This window comes from Myxocyprinus asiaticus, chromosome 28 (genome assembly GCF_019703515.2).
Source record: "Myxocyprinus asiaticus isolate MX2 ecotype Aquarium Trade chromosome 28, UBuf_Myxa_2, whole genome shotgun sequence".
Lineage (NCBI taxonomy): Eukaryota > Metazoa > Chordata > Actinopteri > Cypriniformes > Catostomidae > Myxocyprinus > Myxocyprinus asiaticus.
In genome coordinates this window covers 14,003,633-14,031,547 of record NC_059371.1, presented here as the reverse complement: position 1 = coordinate 14,031,547, position 27,915 = coordinate 14,003,633, and the positions used below count along the sequence as shown (strand labels likewise).

Genomic DNA, 27,915 nt, shown 5'->3' with positions numbered 1-27,915 from the left:
GAAAAATATAACTACAGATCCAGTCAGTCTTATAGGACTGCTTCCTCTAATACAGTCTAGAATTTAAAGCCTCAAAGAGTAAAGATTGTTGTGTCAACAAACAAGCTGCATACACATGATCCCAATACATTTTTATACATGCTCTGTTTGAATAATACAAACAAGGAGCTATTCCCCATCCATCTAGCTCTTCTTTCTGTCATTTAGAGAAATTTAAATTTAAACCTCCCCCAACACTGTTATGAGTGTCGAACGGCACTTTGGGGACAAGTTGACTACCCAAAAGATAGAGACGGGCTAGTCCCGTCGTTTCCTCTTATCCCCTTTTTTTCTTCTCCCCAAAAAAGGGGTTTAACCGACTGGGGCCATCAGGTCTTGTCGGGGGGGTGTCCCTCCCAAGGGCTCAAAGGGGGCTCTCTGTAGACCCTGAAGAACTACAGAGAGGTCCCATGAGGGAACGAGGCGCGGTCTGAAGGGATTCAACATCCTGGCGCCTCTCAGGAACCTGATGATCAGGTCGTGCTTCCCTAAGGACTTACCGTCCACTGTGTCGTGGTGTGCTGCTATAGCGGCTACATACACCTTCAAGGTGGAAGGGGAAAGCCTCCCTTCCAACCTCTCCTGCAGGAAGGAAAGCACCGATCCGACTGCGCATCTCTGGGGGTCTTCGCGTTGGGAAGAACACCACTTAGCGAACAGAAGCCACTTAAAGGCATACAGGCGCCTCGTAGAGGGGGCCCTTGCCTGAGTGATCATGTCTACCACTGCGGGTGGTAGACCGCTTAAGTCTTCCGCGTCTGTCCAGGGGGCAGATATGGAGATTCCAGAGGTCTGGTCACGGGTGCCAGATGGTGCCCCGTTCCTGAGAAAGAAGGTCCTTCCTCAGGAGAATTTGCTGGGGGGGGGGGCTGTCACGAGGAGCGTGAGGTCCGAGAACCTCGTCTGGGTGGGCCAGTAGGGTGCTACCAGGACAACGTGCTCCTCGTCCTCCCTGACCTTGCACAGGGTCTGTGCAAGTAGGCTCACTGGGGGAAACGCATATTTGCGAAGTGCCAGCGCGTCTATACCGAGAGGTGCCTCGGTCAGGGCGTTACAGAGCGGGCAGTGGGAGGATTCTTGGGAGGTGAACAGGTCTACCTGTGCCTGTTCGAATCGACTCCAGATCAGCTGGACCACCTGAGGGTGGAGTCTCCACTCTCCCCTGAGGGTAACCTGCTGTGACAGCGCGTCCGCTGCAGTGTTGAGATCGTCCGGGATGTGAGTGGCTCGCAGCGACTTGAGGTGCTGCTGACTCCAGAGGAGGAGACAGCGGGTGAGTTGTGACATACAACAGGAGCGCAGCACGCCTTGACGGTTGACATATGCTACCGTTGCCGTGTTCTCTGTCCGAACTAACACGTGCTTGCCCTGAATCAACGGCCAGAACCTCCGCAGGGCGAGCAGATTTGCCAGCAACTCGAGGCAGTTGATGTGCCAACGCAGCCGCGGGCCCGTCCATAAGCCAGCGGCTGTGTGCCTCTTGCAAACAGCGCCCCAGCCCGTTTTGGAGGCGTCTGTCATAACCACGACGCACCTGGAGACCTGCTCTAGGGGAACACCTGCCCGTAGAAACATGAGGTCGGTCCAAGGGCTGAAGAGGCGGTGACAGATCAGCGTGATGGCCACGCAATGTGTCCCGCGGCACCATGCCCATCTCGGGACTTGAGTCTGAAGCCAGTGCTGAAGCGGTCTGATATGCATCAACCCGAGAGGAGTGACCACCGCTGAGGATGCCATATGCCCCAGGAGCCTCTGAAAGAGTTTCAGTGGAACCGCTGTTTTCTGTTTGAACGCCTTCAAAGAGGTCAGCACCGACTGTGCGCACTCGTTCGTGAGGCGCGTCGTCAATGAGACTAAGTCCAACTCCAAACCGAGAAAAGAGATGCTCTGAACCGGGAGGAGCTTGCTCTTTTCCCAGTTGACCTGAAGCCCTAGTTGGCTGAGGTGCGAGAGCACCAGGTCCCTGTGTGCACACAACATATCCCGAGAGTGAGCTAGAATTAGCCAATCGTCGAGATAGTTGAGAATGCGAATGCCCACTTCCCTTAACGGGGCAAGAGCTGCCTCTGCGACCTTCGTGAAGACACGAGGGGACAAGGACAGACCGAAAGGGAGGACCTTGTACTGATACGCCCGAACTTCGAATGCAAACCGCAGGAAGGGTCTGTGTCAAGGTAGAATCAAGACGTGGAAGTACAAGTCCTTCAGGTCTACCGCCGCGAACCAATCTTTATGCCGGCGCTCGGCAGAATGCGTTTTTGCATCAGCATCTTGAACGGGAGTCTGTGTAAAGCCCGGTTCAGTATTCACAGGTCCAAGATTGGCCGCAACCCACAACATTTTTTACGGTACAATGAAGTAGGGGCTGTAAAATCCCTTCTTCATCTCGGTCGGAGGGACAGTCTCTATCGCATCGTTCCGTAGGAGGGTAGCAATCTCCACGCGCAAGGTACCAGCGTTCTCGCCCTTCACCGAGGTGAAGTGGATGCCACTGAACCTGGGCGGATGCCTGGCGAACTGAATCGCATCTCGTCGGACGTACCGGCAGGTGGGGCCACGCAGCAGGGCAGAGCCCGAGTTGCCACACCATGTTGTGGCCATGCTGAGTTCAGGGACATCGAAGCACTTACCTGGCTCCTTGTGACCACCCCCAGAACAGCCTGGGACTGGGGAGGAAGAGGCCTGTCCTCGTGACCCGTGGAGACTGTCACATCGGGGGCGGATTTGTGCCACAGCAGGGCACGCAGGGGCGGGGAGACCGCCGCTGGAGCATCAAATCTGCAAGGATGAAAAGGTGGACGGTGGTCGTGATGACGGCCGTGCACACCGGGTACATGACCCAGGGAATGAGGAAACCGCTCTTTTTCTGAACTGTTGGGTACCACAGCCACTAGGGCATGCGGCTAAATTATATGAAAAGGCAACAAAAGATTCTCCTCCCGGCCCTCCACCAGGGGATGGAGTGGTCTACTTACCAGCTCCAAGGTGGGTTTCGTCGTCCCTGGGTCGCCCGTCTCAGGGGTGCTTCGAAGCCTTCCATGGGTTCTTGGCAGCCAGCCGTGAGACAGGTGGCGTCTGCTTCCTACGGTGGGCTCCACGCCGGGGCCAGGCCGAAGGGGCGGGCTGCGGCAGAGCCGGTGCAGTCACCGCAGGGGGACGCCCTTGGGACGAGCAGGCGGGGTGCGGGATCTTGAGCCGCGCCAGGGCAGGATGTGCCAGATAGCCTCCGTCTGCTGCTTCACCGTCGAGAACTGCTGGGCAAAGTCCTTGACGGTGTCGCCGAATAGGCCAACCTGGAAAATGGGGGCAGCAAGGAACCGTGCCTTGTCGGCCTCTCCCATCTCGACCAGGTTGAGCCAAAGTTGGCACTCCTGGACCACTAAGGTGGACATCGCCCGCCCGAGAAACTGCACCATGACCTTCGTCGCCCGGAGAGCGAGGTCGGTTGCCGAGCACAGCTCCTGCATCAAATCTGGGGTGGAACTACCCTCATGCAGTTCCTTTAGCGCCTTGGCTTGGTGGACTTGCAGGAGAGCCATGGCATGCAGGGCAGAGGCGGCTTGTCCAGCGGCACTGTAGGATTTGGCCGTCAGGGATGATGTAAACCTACAGGCCTTGGACGGGAGCTTTGGGCGTCTGCGCCAGGTGGCGGCGCTCTGCGGCATAGGTGCACCGTGAGCACCTTATCCACCAGGGGAATTGCCGAATAGCCCTGGACGCCCCACCATCGAGGGTAGTGAGGGCGGGGGAGCTGAAAGATCAGGAATGGGCAGTAAAAGGTGCCTCCCACAATCTTGTCAGCTCCTCATGCACTTCCAGGAAGAAAGGGACTGGAGCGGGGCGTGGCTGCTTTGAGCGGCGCCGCGAGCCCAGGAACCAATCATCGAGCTGCGAGGGTTCAGGGGAGAGCGGAGGGAAAGCATGTCCATCATTTCCGCATCAGCCTGTGACTGGGCAACCGTACCTGAGGGGGGGAGCCCAGCTGAGGCTTCTGCGTCCGACTGGATGAGCCCGCTCTCCGATGCTGCGCTCGAGAGCTCATCAGCTTCACGGGCTCCAAACAAGAGGTCGAACTCGCCATGAGACGAGCCGGCATACTCATCCGGAAGCCCGATCGGGACAGACAAGCGTGCTGGGGAATGGGAGGTCCATGGGGGGATACCCGGTGGAGATGGTCCCATTGGGGTCCCCAAATCGCCCCTAGTGCTAGCCACGCTTGCCTCATACCCGTAGGTAGAAGGACGAAAGCAATCCACGACCGCAACGTTGCCATGGTCATGTTCTCACAGTGAGTACATGATCCATCCACGAATGCTGTCTCCACGTGGGTCATGCCCAGACACGAAAGACAGTGATCGTGACCGTCAGAAGTTGAGAGGTAACGACTGCAACCAGGAATAACACACAAACGGAAAGGCACCTTTAAAAAGACATGTCTTTAAAAAGACGCGTCTTTAAAAAGACGTTCCATGTGTGCCGCTCTTTTAGAGAAATATACTCTTTTATAAAAATATACTCTCTTTTTTCTGCTGAAGCGCCCAGGGGAGTTCTCTGCAGTGCACCAGTGCAGAGGAGGGAGAAGCCGCTGAAATGCGCCGTCAGATCCAGCAGAGGCGAATGAACAGTCAGCTCAGTAAACATCGACCATTCGGCTCCAAAGAGAAAATCTGAATGAGTGGTTGCATACCAGCTCCTTTTATACCCGTATGTCCGGGGGAGTGGTATGCAAATACCACTTGCCAATTTTCACTGGCCTTTTATCAAAGACCAGAGGTGTCTCGGGTTCCCAAGAGTGACCCCTAGTGTCACTACATCAACACAACGTTGAGTGAGTGACAGATAGGGAACTGAGTTTGTGTGTGTAATTGGAAGATATCATGTTGAGTGAGATCATCTAACCAACATCTGCTGCTTTGCAACAAATGTTTTGCACTTCAAAATCAATAACTCAGACCCAACCCTCTCTTTCTCACCTTTTTTACATGCCTGCGATGATCCATCCTTTCGTTCTTTCTTTGAGTGATCTGTTGTCTGCAAAGTTCTATTGAATCTTTTCTGTAATTTCAGTTTAGTATGAAACCTCTCACTCTTTTACTTTGTATCATAAGTGCCTGTTATGTCAAGAATTCAGCCCTCAACAACAGAGAATGCCACACAACCTGCCCTGGGCATTCAGCCAATAAGAACGCAGAACAGACATGTGACCCACCCATAGCAGTGCAGCAGAGCAAATCAGCACGCTGGCACTGACTATTACAGCAGCATAAAACACCCTGTAAAATTATTTTTAAAGCAATGAGTAAACCGTTGACCATTAAATAGTGACAGTTAATTTATACAATAATGCATTCATCATCACTTTCTGTCATGCAACAGACATGGTTAATAGATTACAGAAGAACCATTGAACCACTGCAAACAATTCAGCCAACAATCTATTACTCATAAGACAAAGAAACTTGTATTAGCAAGAGAGAAGGAAAGAATGCAGGCCAAAAAAAAAACAGAATTAACCAAACACAAGAAGCCTGCTTTATGTTCCTCCTTGTTAAACTGTCACTAAAGAAAAATCTAATGATACATTCATGTGCTCCCCTTCCACCACCCAACCCACCCAGCCAAGCTGACATTTACAGGGAGAGAGTCAACAGATCAGTACCATCCCAGGGCTCTCAGCTCCTGCCGGAACACAGATAGAGCTTGGACTATAGTGGTGCTCTGTGCTTCAAGATAAACTACAGTGTCAACATTGAGTTCTGCCCCTAGCCAATCAAGTAAAATATAAACACATTCCTTTTAGAATTATTCCCAGGAGCTCCTAATGAAGCCATGCAGAATTTCAGAGCATATGGAATTAATTAATTGTTCCAATTGTCCCAACATTACCTGGAGAACTCTCATTAGTTTCTCTTACTCAAGATAAAATGGCAAAATAGTACACATAAAATGGCTTATAAAATGGCTCAAAAATTGTATTGGCTAAGCCATATTCGAAGATGTTGTAAAATAGCCAAACTACGCACAAAAACTGAGACTGCACATCCTTTCAATTCTATATAAAAAAAATAATTTAAAAAAGCTATAAGCTTACATAATGTAAGATTTTGGCCACAGTTTTGCCATCTGAGACAAATTTCAGTGATTTCTCCTGATTTCTCCTGTCATAGGGCAAAATCGTCAGTCTTTGATCGATTAGTGTGACATGTTGACCAGCAGCTGATTAATTGACTTTACGGTGAATCTTAGCCTCATACAATGTTCTGGCAGTGTCAAAATCAGGAAAATTTGGAACCAAAGTTTTGGCTTCAATGTGCATCGCAAAGTCTGACATAAAGTCACTCAGTGTGCCATAGCGTTTATCCAAGACCTCACTGGGATAATATAATTCAGTCTGACAAGCAACAATCATAAAGGACCATACAAAATCATACAGTGTGCACCTGGCTTTTGGCTAATAAACTAGATGACTTGGCAGAGGAGTTGCGACAGTTTCTACAATGATCTGTGTTTTCTCTCACCTCTCTGGTCTTCTCCATCTCTGCCTGCAGGACCTGTTTGGCCACCTCCAGATCCTGTAGCTTCACCCTCAGCTCCTCATTCTCCTGCTCCAGACGAGATCTCTTCTTCTCCACAGCATCCAGCTCGTTGTGGACACGGATGGACACGTCCTTCGCCACCTAAAAACCACAGTGACCAGGGAGGGTGATCAGCTATGTGTTTTTAAGGTGCAGTGACACCAAACAGAATTGCAATTTCTTTGTTTGAGCGGTAATATAGACTCCAGTAATGGTGGCACAGTAAGCATTTGGATCGGGACTGGTGCTCGTGCTGGTGTTGAGCAAACAAAGACAGAAATGCACAAATCTGTCACACACACACACACATACACAATGGCATGTAATGGTGATCACAGACAAAACTATTTCGGCAACTCATGTAGGCATACTTCTTACATTACATTAACTTTGCTTCAGTAATGTCTGTCAAACAACAAACAAACATATTAAACCTAAAAGTCCTGCTTACAAAAACTACATTCTACAGTTCTATCAATGGTTCCACTTTTGATCATTTATTGCTGACAACATTTACATGTTTCCTTAGGGGATGTTTAACGGAAGGATGTAGGGTTGTGTGAGGGGAATGAAGAAGAGAGAGGGCAACAGTCACTGAAAGAGGTACATGGGGACTGTGAGAGTCAACAGAGAACACAGACCCTGTTTGTGAGTTGTGCTACGTGAGAGTGGGTCCTCCTCTCTTTTTGTGTCTGAACCACAGCCAGAGTGCAGCTGGTATCCACAATGACTCTCTGTACCACCACCATGCTCTAATTCATATCAGAAGCCTCCTTCTCTCATTCTTTCCCTCTCTCTCCCTCAGGCATCCTCTCTGTCTAGTTCCATCACTCTTTCCAAGTACTCCTCTCTTTGTGGGGGACTGTAAACATCTCTGTGTGCTTTGACTCAATTCCATCCATCTATCTATCCATCTAACCTTCAATCTATCCATCATCCATCCATCCATCTATTCATCCATCTATCATCCATCTATCATCCATTTATCTATCCATCCATCTACCCATCATCCATCCATCCATCTATCCATCCGTCAACCCATCCATCTATACATCCATCCATCCATCCATCCATCTATCTATCTATCATCCATCCATCTATCCATCATTCCAATCTGCCCATCATCCATCCATCCATCTACCCATACAGCCATCCATACATACATCCATCAGGACCATTCAGATTTGAATTGAGATTACTTTTACATTCCAATCAAATTTCTGAATTTTAATTGAATTTGAAATTCGATGGCAAGCAAGATACAGAATTGTAACTTCAGGGGGGACTTCTGGGTTGAGGATGGAGTAAGACGTGTTTCTTGTAGCTCCGCTGACTCTCACTCAAATTTCATTAAAACAAGACAACATAAAGTTCGCTAGTGATCTCGAAACCTTTATAGTGTTGCATATGTTCAACACCAATTGTAATTTGCTTGTTTAAATGCTGTCGAAGTAACAAGGGAAGAAAGATGTTGCTGAGGGAGAAAGTTTGGCCGAGACCGCGGGCTCCCTGGAAGAGGCCAGCTCAACAGCGAATAACGACCCGGTGCTGCTTGCAATTGAATCTCTCCAAGTGGATTTGGGCAAGATTAAAACTGATATTACAGAGAGCTTGAAAGGAGAGATGGCGACGCTGGAGAGGAAAATTGATGCGAAGTTTGATGCAATGCAGTTAACTATAAATGACCACCGTACAACTCTCGAACATCTTGAACAGACCTCTACGGCCTTGTCAGATGCTATTACGAAACTACAAGCTCAAGTTAAAAGTCTGTCTGAGGAAGTGTCAGAATTAACGGAGAAATGCATAGATCTGGAAGGCCGTTCTAAGAGGCAAAATCGAAGAATCGCTGGAGACCGAGAAGGATTGGAAAGCGGTCAAGGTGCTAGAGAATTTGTAGCTAAGCTGCTCATGGAGGTGCTTGGACAAGATGAGCTTCCTGTTCTGGACCGAGCGCACCGAGCTCTTCGCTCCCGGCCTGAGGACAGTGACCCGCCGCATTAGTTCATCGCTCGAGTGCACCATGGCTATATCATGGAAAACATCATGCGCAAAGTGTCATCACAAAGAAAGCTAACCTTTAACGGTCGCCCCATCCAGATCTTCAGAGACAAGTTTGGCATTCGGTATCCTGCGAAGCTGCGGGTGACATACAGCGAGGGAGAAAAGCTTTTCACCGATGCGAACGAACCATGGAAATTTGCAATCGAACAGTTTGGGGCAGAAAAGTAGATGTTGAACAATAATTCGAGAAGAATGCCTGTTGTTTTGTTGAAGTTTCTTTTATTTAGTGGACTCAATGCTGGACCTTTGTGAAGTCTTTGAAAGGTAATATGCGGAGGTTGGCTTTTCTTTTCTACTTTTTGTCTTTTATTTTATGCTTTACTTGCCTTCTACTTCGTGATAAGTTGTGCTGTATATTTGTTCCTGTAACAGCTAAACTTGTTCTGTTATCTAATGTTCTATTGGAAAGGTGGGTGCTAAAGGTTTCCATGGTAACAACTACCGGTGTGTAGGTAATTGGTTGGAGCAGAGATGTGTTATAATCACTGTTTATGTTTAATAATCTAAATGCAAAGGGGGCTTCATAAAATTTTTCAACTTGGAATGTTAAAGGTCTGAATGAACCAGTTAAGAGGGGGAAAATACTATCTCATTTAAAATCGCTGTCTTCGGATATTATGTTCCTTCAAGAGACTCATTTGAAACGTACTGCCCACGTTAGACAGAGGTGCAAATGAATTGGAGAAATATATCATTCAAATTTCTCTGCCAAATCTAGAGGCACAGCTATCCTTATCCGCAAAGGAGTTCCATTTAAAAATACTCTGACTATTTCAGATAAAGAAGGGAGATATGTGATAGTTGTTGGAGAGGTATTTTCTGTGCAACGGACCAAACTGTGACAAACCTGAGTTTTTTTTAAAATTGTTTGACCTAATTTCTGATATTTCAGATACAAATCTCATAATTGGTGGCAATTTTAATTGTGTCCTAGACCCGTATTTGGACAAAAATACGTTAGTTCCAATTCCAGTAAATTTTTGAATGCATATATAAGCAATTCTAATATGTTTGATGTGTGGAGAATTCTTTATCCGACGGCTAGGGAATACTCTTTTCATTCTCAAGTCCATAATGTCTACACCCGAATAGATTATTTCATTCTGGATGGTAAACTTATGCCCCAGGTCTGAACGGCTAAATATCATAATATTGTCATCTCCGATCACAGTTCAGTGACTTTTTCTATTAAAATAGATAATATGGAGAAACCACAAATAAATTGGAGGCTTAATTCTCATTTACTTACAAATGAAGTCTTTATTAATCACTTAAAACAGGAGATAAAAACCTTTTTCGATTTCAATGACAAGCCTGACATGTCTATAAGGGTGCTAAGGGACACATTTAAAGCATACATTAGGGGTTGTATTATCTCCTATCAAGCATCTCAAAGAAGAAGATGTAGGGTTGAATTAGAGGTATTGGAAATTCAAATTCGAGAATTAGATATGGAAAATGCTAAACAGCCATGTATTGAAAAAAAAAAATTGTGCACTTAAATACAAACTGAATCAAATTCTCTCTTCTAAAATTTCAAAATCCTTTCAGTATGTAAAGCAAAAATACTTCGAATTCGGTGATAAACCTCAGAAACTTTTAGCTCGACAACTCCGTAAAACAGCGTCTGAACGTACAATACACAAAATTAAATCAGACACAGGAGAAATTCTCTCTTCCTCTAGGGATATAAACAGTAGGTTCCAGACATTATATGAGGCACTATACTCGTCTAAAGGAAGTATAGATCCTTTGTCTATGGCTCAGTTTCTAGACCATCAAAATCTTCCCTCATTAAATCAAGAACAATTTGACGAGTTAGGTGCAGAAATTACTATTAAAGAAATATCAGATACTATAAAATCTCTAAAAGGCTGTAAAATTCCTGGTCCAGATGGATTTTGTAATGAACTCTATAAAGCCTATAACGAACTACTTTCACCATATTTATATAGGGTTTACAAACAGGCATTTATAGATCAGTCCCTGCCGCCCTCCCTAGATGAGGCAATTATTATTGTAGTCCCAAAAAAAGGAAGGAACCCAGAGGAACTGGGTTCTTATAGGCCGATCTCACTCCTAAATACAGATCAAAAAATTCTGGCAAAAACTTTGGCACGTAGACTAAATACTGTAATCAGAAACTTGGTGCACCCAGATCAAACCGGCTTCATACCAAAACGTAACTGTTCTTCTAATCTTCGGCATCTTTTCAACATCATGTACTCTTCCAGAGGCCTGGCGCAAGATTTAGCCATTCTGTTATTGGATGCGGAGAAGGCATTCAATCAAATTGAGTGGCCTTACCTATTTGTGGTATTGAAGAAGTTTAATCTTGGAGAAAATTTCATTTCATGGATTAAATTGTTGTACTCAAGTCCGTGCGCAAGAATTCTCACAAATCAAACAATATCCTCTCATTTTGATTTACATAGAGGTACAAGTCAGGGTTGCTCGCTGTCATCACTTTTGTTTGCTTTAGCGATTGAGCATTTAGCTGAAGCCATTAGAGCCCATTCTGGTATAAAAGGCTATAAAACCAGAAATACTGATAATAAATTAGCGTTATATGCAGATGATATCATTTTATTTATTTCTGAGCCGAATAGCAGCATTCCAAATATCCTTAATTTGATTAATTTCTGTGGTACGTTTGCAGGGTATAAAATTAATTGGGACAAGAGTGTGTTGATGACAGTCACTATCAGAGGTTCTTCTTGGCTTCATCACTTGCCCTTTAAGATTGCCTCAGAACAATTCACATACCTAGGAATAGAGGTGACAAAAACGTTTTCCAATTTGGTTAAGGCTAATTTTCAACCCCTGTTGGTTAAACTTAAATCCATGATCAGTTTCTGGAGAATGCTTTATATTCCTCTTCTGGGTAGGGTAAATGCAATTAAGATAATATTTCTCCCACAATGTTTGTACATGGTGCAGAACATTCCCGTATTTCTGCCCAAATCTTTTTTCAAAAAATTGGACTCTATCCTGGTTCCTTTTGTCTGGAACTATAAAGTCCATAGGATTTCTAAACAGCACCTATGTAAACCCAAAATACAGGATGGGCTCGCCCTACCTAATTTTCTTTATTACTATTGGGCTGCGAACCTGAGAGCTCTGACTTCATGGATAGATTTCACTATGATAGGGGAGAGTTGGCTGGTGTTGGAACAGGAGGAATGTCTCCCATATTCCATTAACGCAATACTTTTATCACCCACAGGTATAGCTAGTTCACTTTATAATTACAACCCTACTGAAGTCCCATCAAAAGAAATGTGTACTTAATTTGTGTCATAATATAAGTTAACTAATCGATCTATAAATTAATCTGTCTATAGGCAGACTGCAATGCTGTATAAATTAATGTCATCATTAGTGATAGTGAAAATTTCCAAACCATGGGTGAATGTTTTATGGTAATTGGGCATCTGTTTTTTCCTACAAAAGCTTTATCAGAGCTTCAAATGTGTCTGTTACTGCAAGATCATTTGAATCCACTCCTCCCCCAATTCTGTCTGGACACCATCCAGATGCTTTTGCATGACAATGTCACAGCCTGTTGACGCTTTTACAAGCCAAAGATGGTGGGCACCTCGCTGATGATGCACAGTGGCATTGTTTGTATGCAAAACTGTGTGTGTGCTAAGAGGTATTACATTTTTATGTGTCTTGTTGTCCACCCACTCCCCACAGCCTGATGTGGAACAAGCTGCCATATCTGCAACATTTGACCAAGCACTGAAATCAAAGGAGTGCAATTACACATCAAAGAGTGTTTGCAAGTGACCATAATTGTTTGTCGGCAGTACTTGGTCAAATATGTAAATGGCTCTGTGCAATTTGTTTGTATTTACGCTTGATTGTGTGTGTGTGTTTGTGAGTGAGACTCCTCTCTCATCCTGCTTTTCAGGATTGCTCCTCCTCCACGTTAGGAAAACGGCGGTTTTAATGACTTCACTACCAATTGTATCTGGTTGCATCTGCAGGACGGGAGCCCAGATCTAATAACACTGTAAACTCAACTTTGCTCTGCCTGGAAAAAGCAAGCTGCCCTTCAGTTAACCTCTACTACACTCATGCAGCTCAGATCAGACATATGAAGACAGCTCAAGGGCAGCAAATAGTATTGTGTTGAAAGAAACCAATTAGCACACTTTTACAGGTTCTTTAAACAGCCTGACACTTTTATTTTATCTGTCAGTCCATCTCAGCTTCCGCCCATGTCACTCTGTTCATCTTCTAAATCCTGTCTTTGTGACTCACAAGTAAGAATCTTAAAGTCATATTTCAGATTTAAAAAATGTAGGGCCTAACTGTAATGCGAGTTTAAAACAATCTATAAAAAGGAAATTTTGTTTTATGACCTCCATTAATTCCAGCCTAGGTCTCGTAACAACAAAAAATTAAAGATGTAATTTCATTTTGTTATTCAAACAAGAACTTGTATTGTTTGCAAAGTCTCTGGTTGTATAGCACTAAAAACAATGCAATTGCTCACGTGAACATGCATGCCACTGTGAACAATCTTCTCTCATTCCCTCATGAACACGTAAAGTACATCAAGATTTTCACTGAAAAATAACTTACATTTCAAGTCGTTTCTCACCAAATTCTATTGTATCCCATCTGAAGACTCAGAATATGACACATGAATTGCATGGACTACCTTTTTAAGCTTTAAAGTGAGGCACTATCAACTGCCATTATATTGAAAAAATGGATGGAGATATTCATTAAAACCACTTTTTTGTGTGTGTTCCACATAAGAAAAAAGTCATACTTTGGAATATGAGGGTGAGTAAATGATAATAGAATCTTTAATTTTGGGTGAACTATCCCTTTAAGTATTAGCACTATTTGTCGATCTGTTCTGCATTTTCTGGGGCCATGTGTTGTCTATCCTCTCAGTGTTTCAGAGACAGGGGCTTTGTCTTGCTCCATTGCTGGCTATTTGAGTTTATTTTGACATGTGAATGGGTGATTATGCATGTGCACTCCTCGCATGGACAATAATGAAGGGAGTGAGTTTTCCTGGAATCCCCAGAGCAGTTAGAGGTGGAGGGAAAAGAGCCAGCTACACTAGGAGGAGGTGCATTACTATACCTCTCTTTCTCTCTTCTTATCTCCAGGATGCTAATGCTAAGCTGATGTCTGAACCAAACTGACCAAACAGTATTTTCCCTTCCTTATCAACATCTGTCATCCTCCCTTACCCTTTTTTACTCTCATTCTGCCCAGAAGAGAATTTTATTGCTCAGAGCTTGCACTTCCATAGCTCAGGAGATTTCAGTTGTGTTACATTTAAGAATTAGCTTCGTCTTAGATGTTTCTCTTAAAGTTACAAAAAAATAAAAAAAATGTGAACAAAAATAGAGACAGATAATGAGACAATTACTGATATACCATAAGAGTATAGAAATAAAAAAAATTATGTAGATAGCATAGGTCAAATAGATTAGACTTTGAAGAACTTAATGAAAAATGTTGTTTTGAATTGTATCGAATCAGTTTGTGACATTGTTGAGATCTCTTCTGAAATGCTAGAAGAGAAACATGCAAGACTGCTTTTTCAGGAGTAAAATCAGAGATGCAGGTCTCCATTTGCTCTCCTTTTAATTTCATTCATGTAAAAGAAAAAAAAAACAATTAAAGGCCCCATGAAATCAAAATTAAAGTTTTTCTGGTTTTAGTCCATATCTACAGGCTTTAAGGTCATCTTTATGCTAGTGTACTTCTAAACATTAACAAAATTAGTTTTCAGAAGTTATAAGCATTTCAATTCTGCCGTCTCTCTCTTCCGGCTAAACAGACGCAGCAACACCCATGATGTCACATAGAGGTTCAGAAACCTTGTCCAATCAAATGCTTTCTAGAACTAAAATGGACCCTCCTCCTACATCTGTTCATCGCACCCGGCTGTGTTCTAACTGGTGCTGATCATGCCTTTGCAGGGCACTTCGAAAGGAACACATTCCATGCTTTAGGGTTGTTGTAAACAGATTTCCCAATAAGAATCACTTAAAAAGTGAGTTTTGACTGACTGTTTTCACTTTTCTAGCCATCTAAAGCTCTCATAGTGGAGGGTAATTGTCTTCATGGGGCACAGGGATGATCACTTGTGAACTGGACGCTGCAACGTGGGAGCTGGACGCGAGAGACGTTGCTTGAGTTTAATTAAATTTTGTGTGCAGCCGGATGTATCTTGGGATGAACAGCACCATTAAGTGTTCTTTATTCTTTATGTTTAGTATATTGTGATTCAAAACATAGATATATTATCTTTTACTTTTTTTTTTAATCATCTTGCAAAATGGCTCCAGCCTCGTCGAAAGCAAAGACTGTGATGTGTATTTGTGGGCTGGTTATGGATTAATGCTATCAGATCATTGTTTGGTTCTAAAAGTCAGTGGAAAAGCTGTCCGGTATTGATATCGCTTCTCAAGTTTCCCCTGTAAGCCGGTCTGACATTAGCAGCATGGTGGAAAGGGCTCTGTGTGTGTCTGTGTGTGGGTGTCTGTAAACTAAAGCCTATTGGCTATTTAAATTGGGACAAGTCGTTTTACATGTCCTGCCCCCACTTCCCGTTTCAATAGGAAATACGTCAAAACACCAAATCGAACCGTGCTCGTCAAAGCACTTCACGGGGCCTTTAAGATCAGGGTGTGAAATTAACACCACACACCAGCCAAATGCAGGTACTATTTACTCAATTGGCAGGTAGTTTTGGACATCAGTACAGGCAAACCATAAGATGCATCCAATTGGCATTTTAAATGGAGTTGCTTAGACAACATTCCCTTAAAGTAACACATGTAATTACATTTTTGAGAACAGATGAAACATAACAATGTAAATGGAATGTTAACTGAGATCACAACTGAAAGTGTGAAAAACCAAATACAGATCCAAGTCCACTTTCAAATCCAGTGACAGTGCAAATGCAAAGAGAACTTTGTTTTGCATTTGTTCAATTGCATACATATATAGAGTGAGTAACTTTATATAATTGAATTGGATATATAAAAATGGCTGGTAGCATTGGGCATTAACTAGCCATTGCGGCTGAATAGCAAAAACTTTAATTTCCCCTATGACTGAGATCTGAATATTTTTCGGTCACACTTTAAATCAGGTGGCCTTAACTACTATGTAGTAACATTAAATACATACAAGACTATATATTTACTGTGTAACTACATGTTGTTCTGCTAAATATTCACATTTGCTGCTACTGAGATTAAGGTATGGGTAGGTGCAGGAGTAAGGACAGGGTTAGGATTAGGGGTTAGAGTTAGGTTTTGGGGTAAGGGTTGGGTTCGGGGTAAATTTAACAGTGTGACTACAAATGTAATTAAATGCAGGTACTTTAAATGTAATTACAATGCAACAATATGTATGTACATAATAAGTACATTGTATCAAATGGTTAAAGGTGCTATATTTAATATTTTTACTGTACTAAATCATAAAAAGACCATAATATGTCATTAGAGAATTAGGAAACATGCTAAGCTGAAATACTGGCTTCTCCTATAACAATGCTACAGCCAGTATATTCTACTTTGAGTTTCCATTCCTAGCTGGAATTTCTGTTTATGTCTTGGCCTGTTTGATCCCGCCCACTGCCCACTCACCAATAGTATTTCGACAATGCCGGGTTGCCAGATTTGAACAAGTTTGCAGGCAAACAACACTGCGTGCTGCAACCATGGAAGCCAGCAAACAAACTGGATCAGAGATAACAGATTCCACCTGACCTAAAAAGCCTCGCCATCCATCTAAAAACCACCATGACCTTTGATGCCTTTGGAAGATGGAGACAGCTTAAAGCCCAGAAATCCTTTAAAACGGATGCTGAGTTGGCTAATTTGCTTGTCAACATTCTGGCAACCCGCATGAGCTTCAAGTCTGTGGCGGGGCAGACAACTGTCCAATATTTTGAATTTGGACTGCAGTGCCCATTTCAAATGCTTGTTGTCAATCTTACATATAGCACCTTTAAGGCCACCTAATATAAAGCAGGTCCAATTTTTCAACTGTTCCTCAGATGTTGCACATGGGTAACAAAGGGAGAGAGGATCTTACACTGTTTTTCCAACACAATTTAATAAGCCAAAGCAGCTGATGAGGTGTGGAGCTCTTGTCCTTCCCCTAACAGATCTGGGAGAGGCTATTCTCATTGGTTGAGAAATGAGGCCAGTGCTTTAGAGAGCAGGAAATGGTGCAGAGATCCCACAAACATACAGATTTTCCCTTCAACTCTTTAACCCCCATCCCCTTCTGACCATGACATCATCTCCTCCCCCCTGTCCCGAGAGATCAGAACAAGATGGGAGGAAATTGGACATGGGAAACTCTTCTATGAGAGGAAGAGTCAAAGGGGAAAAATATTTGTCTTGCACTGCCTCTTATTTAGAATATTACTGACCTCTGAATGTGTTCATTCCTTTGGAAAGTACAGAACAAGCAATAAGTGGGTCATACACATCAAAAAAAAAAAAAAAATTATAATTAAAGGTTTTGCCACACATAAACTCAGCAAAAAAAGAAACGTCCCATTTTCAGGACACTGTATTTTAAAGATAATTTTGTAAAAATTATTAACTCTTTACTGGTCTTTATTGTAAAGGGTTTAAACAATGTTTTCCATGCTTGTTCAATAAATCATAAACAATTAATGAACATGCACCTGTGGAACGGTCGTTAAGCTTACAGACGGTAGGCAACTAAGGTCACAGTTATAAAAACTTAGGACACTAAAGAGACCTTTCTACTGACTCTGAAAAACACCAAAAGAAAGATGCCCAGGGTCCCTGCTCATCTGTGTGAACATGCCTTAGGCATGCTGCATGGAGGCATGAGGAATGCAGATGTGGCCATGGCAATAAACTGCAATGTCCGTACTGTGAGACACCTAAGACAGCGCTACAGGGAGACAGGAAGGACAGCTGATCATCCTCGCAGTGGCAGACCACGTGTAAAAACACCTGCACAGGATCGGTACATCTGAATATCACACCTGCGGGACAGGTACAGGATGGCAACAACAACTGCCCGAGTTACACCAGGAATGCACAATCCCTTCATCAGTGCTCAGACTGTCCGCAATAGGCTGAGAGAGGCTGGACTGAGGACTTGTAGGGTTAGGGTTAGGTCCATTACGGCATTCTGAGGTCCAATATTTTGTAAGACCATTGTAAGACAACTGTGAAATTAAACATTTTCCTAGGCAACCAATTTTCTACATAGTTTCATGTCACTAGTGTCACTCTGGTCTCTCTTTTCTCATTTAGTAAAATAATTTTAAAGTGCACCTATTGTGATTTTTAAACGTGCCTAATTTTTTTTAAAGGTCTCATACAATAGATTTACATGCATCCAAGGTCAAAAAACACTTTAATTTGCTCATAATTTAAATTGCAGCATTACCTTTTTTTCCCAGTGTCAAAAACGACTCCTTCAGTGATCCATTCTAAAGGATTCATTCTAAACTCCTCCTTTCAGAGAGCCTACTCTGCTCTGATTTGTCAGATGTCCCAGTCTGTTATGATTGGTCTACCGCTTACAGCGCATGTCAGAAAGGAAATGGCCACTGCCATATCCGAGTTTCAGCTCCGTCTGAAAAAATGTCTGTTTTACCTTACCAATTTGAGCCCGAGTACGATAGTGATACATCGGAAGATCAACCCGAACCACCGTCGCAAGCACAACGAGAATAGGACGTTTCTCAGTGGTAAGTTTATATGTAGTTTGACAATAACGTGAGTTAGCCGGTTAGCAGAGGCTAACAGCTAACAGGCTAACAGCTTGCACTGGCTGTAAATGTTAACAGACTAGAGGTGGGTTTTTTGTTACCAAATTACATAGGCTACTACAGGAAGTAAGTCTGGAATTACTAACAACATGTTTCAGGTGTTCAGAATCTGTTCTTTCTTTTGGGTGTCAATAACTCCATATTTCGTGCACTTTGATTTTTGAAACTTTGCAGACTTTTTTACATTCACAAACAGCTATATAACACACTACATGAAAGGTAATATTTAAAAAACCATAATAGGTGCTCTTTAACTCAAATCAATATTTAATGTCCATTTATTTATTTGGTAATTATCCAGATAATAAGTGGAATAATGTACTGTCTACCAATCATTATTATCCCTTACATATTTTATATAATGGTATTGTATAGGCCATTGGCAACTCTGCTCAGATATTGTTATCGGCTATTAAAAATTCAATATTGGTCTACCACTATTCTATGCATTTCGGCATGTTATGCAATTATTCAAAGTGTAACTCTTAGTGCTTTGATTGATCATCATACTAGGTATCTTCGTAACCCTGTAAGGCTACAAGCAAATATGCCTGAGTTAGCACTTAGCTCTGTGTGGTGCTTTGTTTCTATGTTAAGCTTAATGTAAAGAAACAATGTCCTTCTTCCTTAAGCTGTAGCACGCATGTCACAGCGGCCGCAATGGAGCATTTAAATCAGCTGAATGCACAAGTGCTGAGGAGAGCAGTGTAATTTGACATGGCTGTGCCGGTAACATGGGGAGACAATTGACCCAGTGTTAGGAGACTCCTGTTAGCAGTTTAAGAATTCAGCAGAGACTGAGATGTTTTCCTGCAGATACCATCCCCCTTCTGTGTCTATGTTTACATGGACACCAGAAAGCGGCTTAATGAGAGAAAGTGGCATTCCTGTTTACATGCTCTTTATAAAAGGCATACTCTTTACTCCCATATACATGCGGCTCGGTCAGTAAGCAGCTTTCTCCACAGCAATGTAATTTCCCCATAACGCTTGTGTAAATAACAAACAAGGCATCTGAGGAAGACTTAACTGTTTTATTCTCCAATGCTTCGTTTTATTTCCATATATTCCAGAGTTGTTGCTGTTTGTTTCCTTCACTTTCCATCACAACATGCAGTGGAATTGCACTGCAATGGTGGGGTTTCCCTCTTACATGAAATTCCACGATTCCCCCAATGTACGAGCGCATATACGTGAACATGAGGGACAGTCAATATTTTACATTAGTGTGTTTAAATGGGTATAGTTTATAGTGTATGTGCTTTTCCCACTGTAGTCCCAGAAATGTTGAATTCTTTCCACTGTGTTGACTTGTTGCTGGGCTCCTATGATGTTTGTTATCTGGTCTGTTCATGCATATGTGGACTCAAAAACCTGTAAGGATGCTACTTATGCGTTTACATGGCCACACAAGCTGCATTCTCCAGAAGAAACCTGAGTGTGTTAAACCACTTTCTCTTAATCCCTTAAGTGCTATACAGCAAACGGTTCTCGTTTACATGAAATTTCAGAATGCCACTTTCAGCAAAAACCCTGGATGGACGTTGTATTTTGGCTTTGCTATATGCAATGCATAATTTAAATGAACTTAAATCGACTGAATACTGTTCACAACACTAGACTGTAATTTAAGGGTTAAACTTCAGGTGCACCGAGTCAAATGATACAACAGCATGGTGTAGATTTCCGTGAAGCACGTCTACGGGCACAGAGCCAACAAAAATGCCTCTGGTAACCTCTTTAAGTTTTTTCATTGAAACCTGTTTGGGTGTAAAGTGTAGCATCTCTAGTTTCGTTTGATATTTCGCTTTAAAAATTCATTCATTTTTTGCATGTCAGCGTGTCAGATAAACATGATGTCCACATGTATGGATTTTGGGACATTATTCCTTTAAAAGTTGAAAAAGCATGTTAGTTATTTTGAATAACTATCATTTCACTGCATTTTAATATACATTTTTTATATTTTATTTTGTTTTCACTGTACAAAACGATTCTATTCATTAACATTAGAAAATGCATTCCTATATTTACTGTGAATATTCACATTAATCAATGATGAATCAATGATTTCATCCAAAAGCTGAAAATTTTTGTTTTCAGAGGCTTTATATGGAGTAAGGATGAAAATAAGGTGCATTTCGAAATGTTCCGAGACCAGTGCAGACAGACAGCAGACTGGAGGTTAAGTCACTCACTAAATAGGGAGCAAGGGGACATCCTATAGCTTTCTATGCCGCTAAGAGCATTGACTCCCAACATCTGACCAAAAGTTCACTTTCAGGCTGCAGAGGACATTTGGACCACTCAACATGTTTGGCAGACATTGGACAATGGTGATCAGAACTTAGATTCAGAATTTTTTATGCTAAATTTTATTTTAACATGGTTGGCAGTGATTGGATGATGCTGACCATTACTTTGAATCAGAATTATTTATTCAGCTTTACAGAAAATCAGCTGTAATGTCTGTAACGTCTCAAAAACATGAATAACCAACACTCCTGGAAACATAATAAACAATTTCATTAAAAAAATCTGACTTTCTATAACTTGGTATTATTTACATTTTCACAATTTAGTCCCGCTGTCCACCTATTTGGACATACATTTTTAGGATTACATAAATTACAAAAATGTAATACATACAATTTTTATTTTTTTTATTTTTTTTTTGCTTGTTTATTACTTGCTTCTGGTTACAAATCAAAAAGTGAAATGGAAAATGCGCACAGCAGTCACGCTCGGGTCTCAGGAGGTTAAGCCCCACCAGCTGTGTTCTGACTGGCAAAATTTAAGTATGTGACAACATTACTTGTTAAAGACCATTGTATATTAAAGGTACAGTTCACACATAAATGAAAATTCTGCAATCATTCACTCACCCTCTTTTTCTTCTGTGGAACACAAAATGAGCTGTTAGGCAGAATGATCGCCTCAGTCACCATTCACTTTTATTCTACTTAACATCTCCAATAGCGTTGTCAAAAGTACCGGTACTTTCGGGAACCAAGTCGATACTAAAATAAAAAAGATGTAACGATACCAGTGTTTCTGCAGTTCCAGTACTACCGAGCACCAACTCTATCCGGTAGCAGCACGCAGTATGACTGACATATGACAGCTTTAAAATGCTCACGGACTTAATATGAAGGCATGCTCTGTTACTCCTTGTACACTGAAACGGACAATTAATTAAATTAAAATCGTGACATGTCGTAGTCTGATTTATTAAACTGCTAAAGGCTGCAATCTTACTGTGGAAGAGCTGCGTACTTTAAATAAATCCAACCGCTCATCCACTAGAAACTCCACAGACACTGAGAATCATTCACGTTGTATCAGATGACATAGCAGAGCACTAATCCACTGTGAACAACGCAGCACATGTAAACTATTTATTTATATAATTAAATCACAGCATTTGCGCTTTATTCTCAGCTCAGCTTTATTTATATAGCATTTAAACAACAGAGTTGACCAAAGTGCTTCACAGTAATAAAATGTAAAACATAACATTTAAAAATTACCACATACACAAAGTAATCTAAAATCCAAACACTCCAAAACTGTGTCCTACATTTCATTTGTCAGACTCAAAGGCCATTGTAAAGAGATGAGATTTCAGGCGTTACTTAAAAGTCTTCAACGATCACACTGGGCTGTGTCGCGAATTGCTTTTCCGGAAAAGTGAATCTTCCGGCAAAAAACACACGTCATAATAAAAGCATGATTCAAAATAATATCTAGATGCCTGAAATTGAAGAAATTTAATAAAAATTTCAATAACAATTTACTGTATAGTAAAATGTAATATTCACTGTAATAATAATAAAAATAATTATAATAATAACAACTAAGCAATATATCACAAGGAGACTGCTGCTGAATAAATGTTTGGCAAAACAAAAATGCAATGACATGTTGAAAAGTTCTATTTCCACTTGTTAAAACTTAAGACTTTATTGATTAGACACCATTTTGATGATGAAATTAAACTTTAAAAAATGTTCTGGAAAATAATAATAATTATTAAACTATAATTATTAAAATAATTATTATATTATAAAAAATAACTAAACTGGTGTGTTCAATAGCACATTATCATATTAGCATATTTTTGCTGTGGTATCGAAACTGGTATCGAGAACCGTGAAATTTCACTGGTAACGGTACCAACTACTGAAATGCTGGTACCGTGACAACACTAATCTCCAATTCTGATTTTTGGGTAACACTTTATTTTACAGTGTCCATGTTACACATATTACAGTACATGTTACGATTCTTAACTATTACAGTAATAACAATATGTAAGTACATGTAGTTCATAATTATTACTCTGTAATTACTTATGTTAATACACTGTAACAAGAATACTGTAAAATATAGTGTGACTAACTATTCCTTTAATTTGCAGTGGCATGAAGAGTCACAACATTTTCTTGGCAGAGGAAATCACTCTCACCCTCTTTTTTCCTCTCTCTGTTACTGTATACAAATCAGCCATCGTAAAAAAGAGGAATGCAGACAGCAGGCCATTGCCGAAGGGAATGACATCATGGTTATTTCTCTTCTCAATGACAGAACAGAGAAAATAAGTATTGTGTCCTCAGCCATGTGAGACAGTTGCCTGTGTGTCACCACTCTAAGTGCATGACAAGCAGACCAAAGCATGACCTTACAGATTACCACAAAAATTCCACCACTGCTTATTTTCTTGAGATTCAGAGAGTAGTCAGTCTTAAAAGTGAAGTGTGTAATTTCTGCGCCATTAGTATCACTAAATGCATTTGCAAAACTAATGAATGTTTTCAAACAGGCTTCCTGAATACTCCCGTTTTCCACTCTTTGACAAACAGATAATCCCCACATTACCTATAAACCAAAACTCAGCCTAAGGAACAATCTATGACAATTCCTGTAAATACTGAACTACTTGGTTCAACAGTCAGAGGACAGAATTGTTCGGCGGGGTTTGATATTTTATGGGGAACACAAGCAGGAATTACTGAAACATATGTAACACATTCTCTCTCTCTCTTACCTTGACATCTTGCTCCAGTGTGCGAATAAGCTCCCCATCCACCTGTCCAGTCTGGGCCACGCGGATGCTGCGTCTCTCGGCCTTCTTGAGGCGGTACTGCAGGATGCGGCAGTTCTTGTTTGCCTGATCCAACTGCTGTCTGAGCTCCTGAAGCTGATAAACATCCTCCTCCATGTACATGTCCCTCATCTCCAGCATCTCAGACCGGAGCTCCTCCATTTCGTCCTGATACACATACACGCACAAGCAGTGTATAAAGCTAGAAATGCCAATTCATTTGGTAAGCTTTATACACATTTTTGGGCTTATCACACATAAACCTACCTTTTCACACTGTGCTAAAAAGGTATAGTTTACCCCAAAATGATAATTCTCTCATCATTTACTCACTATTATGCCGTCTCAGACTCGTATGACTTTCTTTCTTCCATGTAACACAAAAATATTTTGAAGGATATATGATGTAAATATATCCATACAATAAAAGTCAATGGGGTCCAAGCTTTAAAGCTTCAAAAAGGACATAGGGTGTGTTCACACTTGGCAGGTTTGGTTCGATTAAAACGAACTCTGGTGCGATTGCTGTGTTAGTGCGGTTCATTTGAATAAGTGTGAACACTGCCATCCGAACCTTGGTGCGCACCAAACAAGCGGACCGAGACCACCTGAATAGTGGGTCTCGGTCCGCTTCCTAACAAACTCTGGTGCAGTTCATTTGATATATGAATGCAACATGGACCAAAGACGTCTAAACGGACCAAAAACATAAAGTAATTTGCCTAATACTGACCTCAAGCATACCTGGTTCTTCTCATCATAGGAGCTATGTTGCCCATTACAGTTCGGTATAGGCGTCGGAACCGCCGTCAGCCATCCTTGCAGCATATCTTAGTTTGTGTGTGCAACGGAGGAATTCCTGGTGTTGTTTTGACTCCTTTACACATTTTATTAGCTCTTTGTTTGTTCTCAGCTATTAAAAATACCACCATATATACATATATAAATCTAACGAGCGCATTTTGCCCAGCAGCCAGCATTGTTTTGGATGATCGGCAAGTTCCGTAAAAAAAATATACGTCATAAAAGCTGTCCAATCAGGTCTTGACTTTTTCCTGATGCCTTTGGTTTTGTATCGTTAGGTTCAGTGTTAAAAATGGCAGTGTGAACGCTAAGCAAACCAGGACTAAATGTATCATTTTCTTTTTTGGTCCAGACCAAGAGGACCAATAGAACCAAACTACAAGTGTGAACACACCCATAAAGGCAGCATAAAGGTAATCCAATCAACTCATATGGTTTAATCCATGTCTTCTGAAGCAATACAATTGTTTTGGGTGAGAACAGACCAAAATGTAACTCCTTTTTGACTATAAATCTGTTCACAGCGCCCTGCGCATGTGTCAAGCCAATTGCTAGGAAGTGTAATCGAGCTTTAAATCATGATCGCACCAAGGAGTCTGCAGATGTCACGAATTACAGTGAAAAAGGATCATATCTCTTCAAAAGACATAGATTAACCAACTCGAGTTGTATGGATTGCCTTTATGCTGCCTTTATGCCCCTTTTTTAAGCTTGAAAGTTTGGACCCCATTGACTTGCATTGAATGGATAAATTCACATCATATATCTTTCAAAATGTCTTTGTTTGTGTTCTGCATTACCCGCAAAGAAAAAAAAATGTCATACAAGTTTTAGAAGGCTGAGTTAATTATGACAGAATTATCATTTTTGTGTGAACTATTCCTTTAACCCTGGGTTCATGATTTTTTTAAACTAAGGGTTAAGCCACTTTGTGGAAAGCACATTACATTTACTTACAGGATCATTTTTACACTGAAATAATGCAATTCTGTGTTTTGTTGCTACATGATAGGCTGCACAACGTTCATATTTTACCTTTTGTTAGTAATCCACATTATATATCTTTTGCACTCCGATTCTTGGCCTTATAACCCATTGCTGAGCAATAACCCAAGAAGGTTTAAAGACACATTAACACAGGGTTAAGCCTAGTGTGAGAAAGCTAATGGTCCACAAGGTTGCTGAGACACAGAGTGTGTGTGGAATATTTGGGATGGCATCTATATCTGCATCAATTTCATTTCTTCTGCAGAGTTTCCATAATAAAACAACGTTTATGAAGCAGTTGTGTAACTCTAAATCCTTCAAATCCCGTCGCAGCCACACTTACACTTCTAATAAGCTATTTATACCTCAAACGGGATAAAAAATGCATCCCGCTCACAGAGACAGAGGGATGCTGTGGGCCACCGCGTGCTGCCACACATTTCTGGTGAATATAGGTCAACTACTGCAGCGAGCGTCACGTGCTCAGCGCGCGGATAAACAATGGAGTGAGAAGTGGGCGCGGGCGCACTGCTGCAGCATCTGTACAAACGACTGCATTATTCAAGCACACGGGAATCACAGGAGTCCACGAGAGAAAAACACCTGATGAGTTCATGCAGCCAGTCAAACCACTGGCCTGTTTTTTTTAACACCTTATATTTAGATAGGTTTAGTCGTGCATGGCCGTGTGATCATTTCTACATGAAAGAAAGACCACAAAAGAATCACTGTTTGTCTCTGCATAATTCATATTTCACAAAAATTCTGACTTGCAACACGAACCCAGTAACCTACCGTTGAAGGGGATAAATGGAAAACAAAGCAAAGCAGTACCTGGAAACGGTATTAAATATCTGTGATTATTTGGCATTGGAATGCACTGGTCACAACATGGTGTGTTTCAATGGTGGCGATGTTTCATTGCACTGTCAGCACTGTCAACTGCACGATTAAATTCCACTAAAGCAAACTGGAAAACATTTAACTAATGACTTTTGCCAATAATAAGTCATCTGCGCTGTGGGAATCTAAATCTATTAAGACTTTATCCTGAAATAGTGAAATCTGAGTGGTTTATAGTCAATTAATCTACATTAAAAGGCTAAATTAAGAATCTCACCTTTAAATAATCATTCTCCGATCTTAGTTCGTCGATTTCCCTGACTAATTCCTCATGCATCCCGTCCATTAACTCCTCAGTCAGGTCTGAAAACGCCAAGGACGTGCTGGCAGGCATCCTGCTATCGAACGAGGTGAGTGAGCGCTCGTCACCGGGAGAGATGCGCCCCTCCCCGGTCTCCATTCCCAGCGAGAGCCGGTCCTTCTCCTCGCTGGTCTTGGCTCGAGCGCGCTTGTCCGGTAGTCCATGCTCTGCACCCGCTTTGTCCCCCTCAATCCCGCCACGGCTGCTGGTCTCAGTGTCACTGCTCAGCGCGTCGGTGGAGACTTTGTTTTCCTCCGAGGCGCAATCCGAGAGCTCCGAGCTGCTGTCCGTGGGTGAGAGTTTCCCCGGAGCGCAGCCGGAGTCTTTGCTCAAATCATCCGATCCGATGCTGGCGTCCGAAACTTTCCTCCGACTGCTTTTATTAGGATTCGCGCTGCTCTTCTGTGCACCGGACGCCGATGGCCCGGGTTTGCCGGTCGGTTTACTACTCTTCTCCGCTTTCGTTTCTTTCCCGGCGACCGGGCTGCGCCTGGACACGCGACCGCCTAAATATATGGCTCCCGGTTTAACGCTCAGCGTCGGCGTGCCGATACCGCCGCGGATTTTAGTTAGGGACCATCCGTGCACATCTCTGGGTCTCGCAGGAGACGGTGCCCTGTGTGTTTTCTTTTTGTCGTTGACTTGTAACGGTTGTTCGGGCGGCTGCTGCTCGGGCTGCGCTCGTGCGCCGGTGCAGCTCTCCATTTTCTGCTTTTGCCTCGAGACAAAATGCGTCGGGGAACCGGTGTCAACCTTTGTCTTGGTCATTCATTCCGTTTACAAGCCACGAATGAAGCAGAAATGTATCGCCTCTCTCCAAAACACAGAAGTTGAACTGGAAACAGCTTCACACCGGAGCTTCAACCTACAATAAAACCGTCTGAGTTAGTCGAATCCCAGAGGAAAAACAAAGGTTGCCTTAGTTGCGCTGCTTATATCTTCTTTTCTTTCTGAATATTCCCCCGTATGCGTCCTCAGTTTGGAATTGCAGCTTCTCTCTCTGGCGAGTGTTGGCTCGAGTGTTGGCTGGGTTTCTTTCTCCCCGCCCAGATAGCGGCTCTGACCGTGACGAACGATCACTGGAGAGGATCGAGCGCAGAGCAATACTGCCACCAAGGTACGGTTGATGAAGATGAACGCTTCATCTTAAGGTTTGAATAGGACTTTTTTGTGGTCCGGTCTTCAATCTTTGGAGAGACGCACAGGAAGAGGGAGAGCGTAAGAAAAAGGCTTCTACATCGCTAAAGGTGTTGTGAAATGACAAGCAGAAAATGTCCCTATGAAAGGTCCTAGCCTTTTGGGGGCCCTAAGCAACAAA

General features: G+C 42.4%; 1 protein-coding gene across 2 annotated transcripts in view; it reads right to left on the bottom strand.

Moving 5' to 3' along the window:
* LOC127419101 (protein SOGA1-like) overlaps positions 1-27,599 on the bottom strand; it is an 86,290-nt gene extending 58,691 nt beyond the window's left edge. For both annotated transcript variants that reach the window (XM_051660220.1, XM_051660221.1), the window contains exons 1-3: positions 26,514-27,599; positions 23,546-23,770; positions 6,558-6,716 (exon numbers count right to left, since the gene is read on the bottom strand). In XM_051660220.1, the coding sequence (XP_051516180.1) occupies positions 6,558-6,716; positions 23,546-23,770; positions 26,514-27,365 (1,236 nt within the window). In that variant the 5' untranslated portion in view covers positions 27,366-27,599. The remainder of the gene's footprint in view (positions 1-6,557; positions 6,717-23,545; positions 23,771-26,513) is intronic.
* Positions 27,600-27,915: the final 316 nt, after the last annotated feature.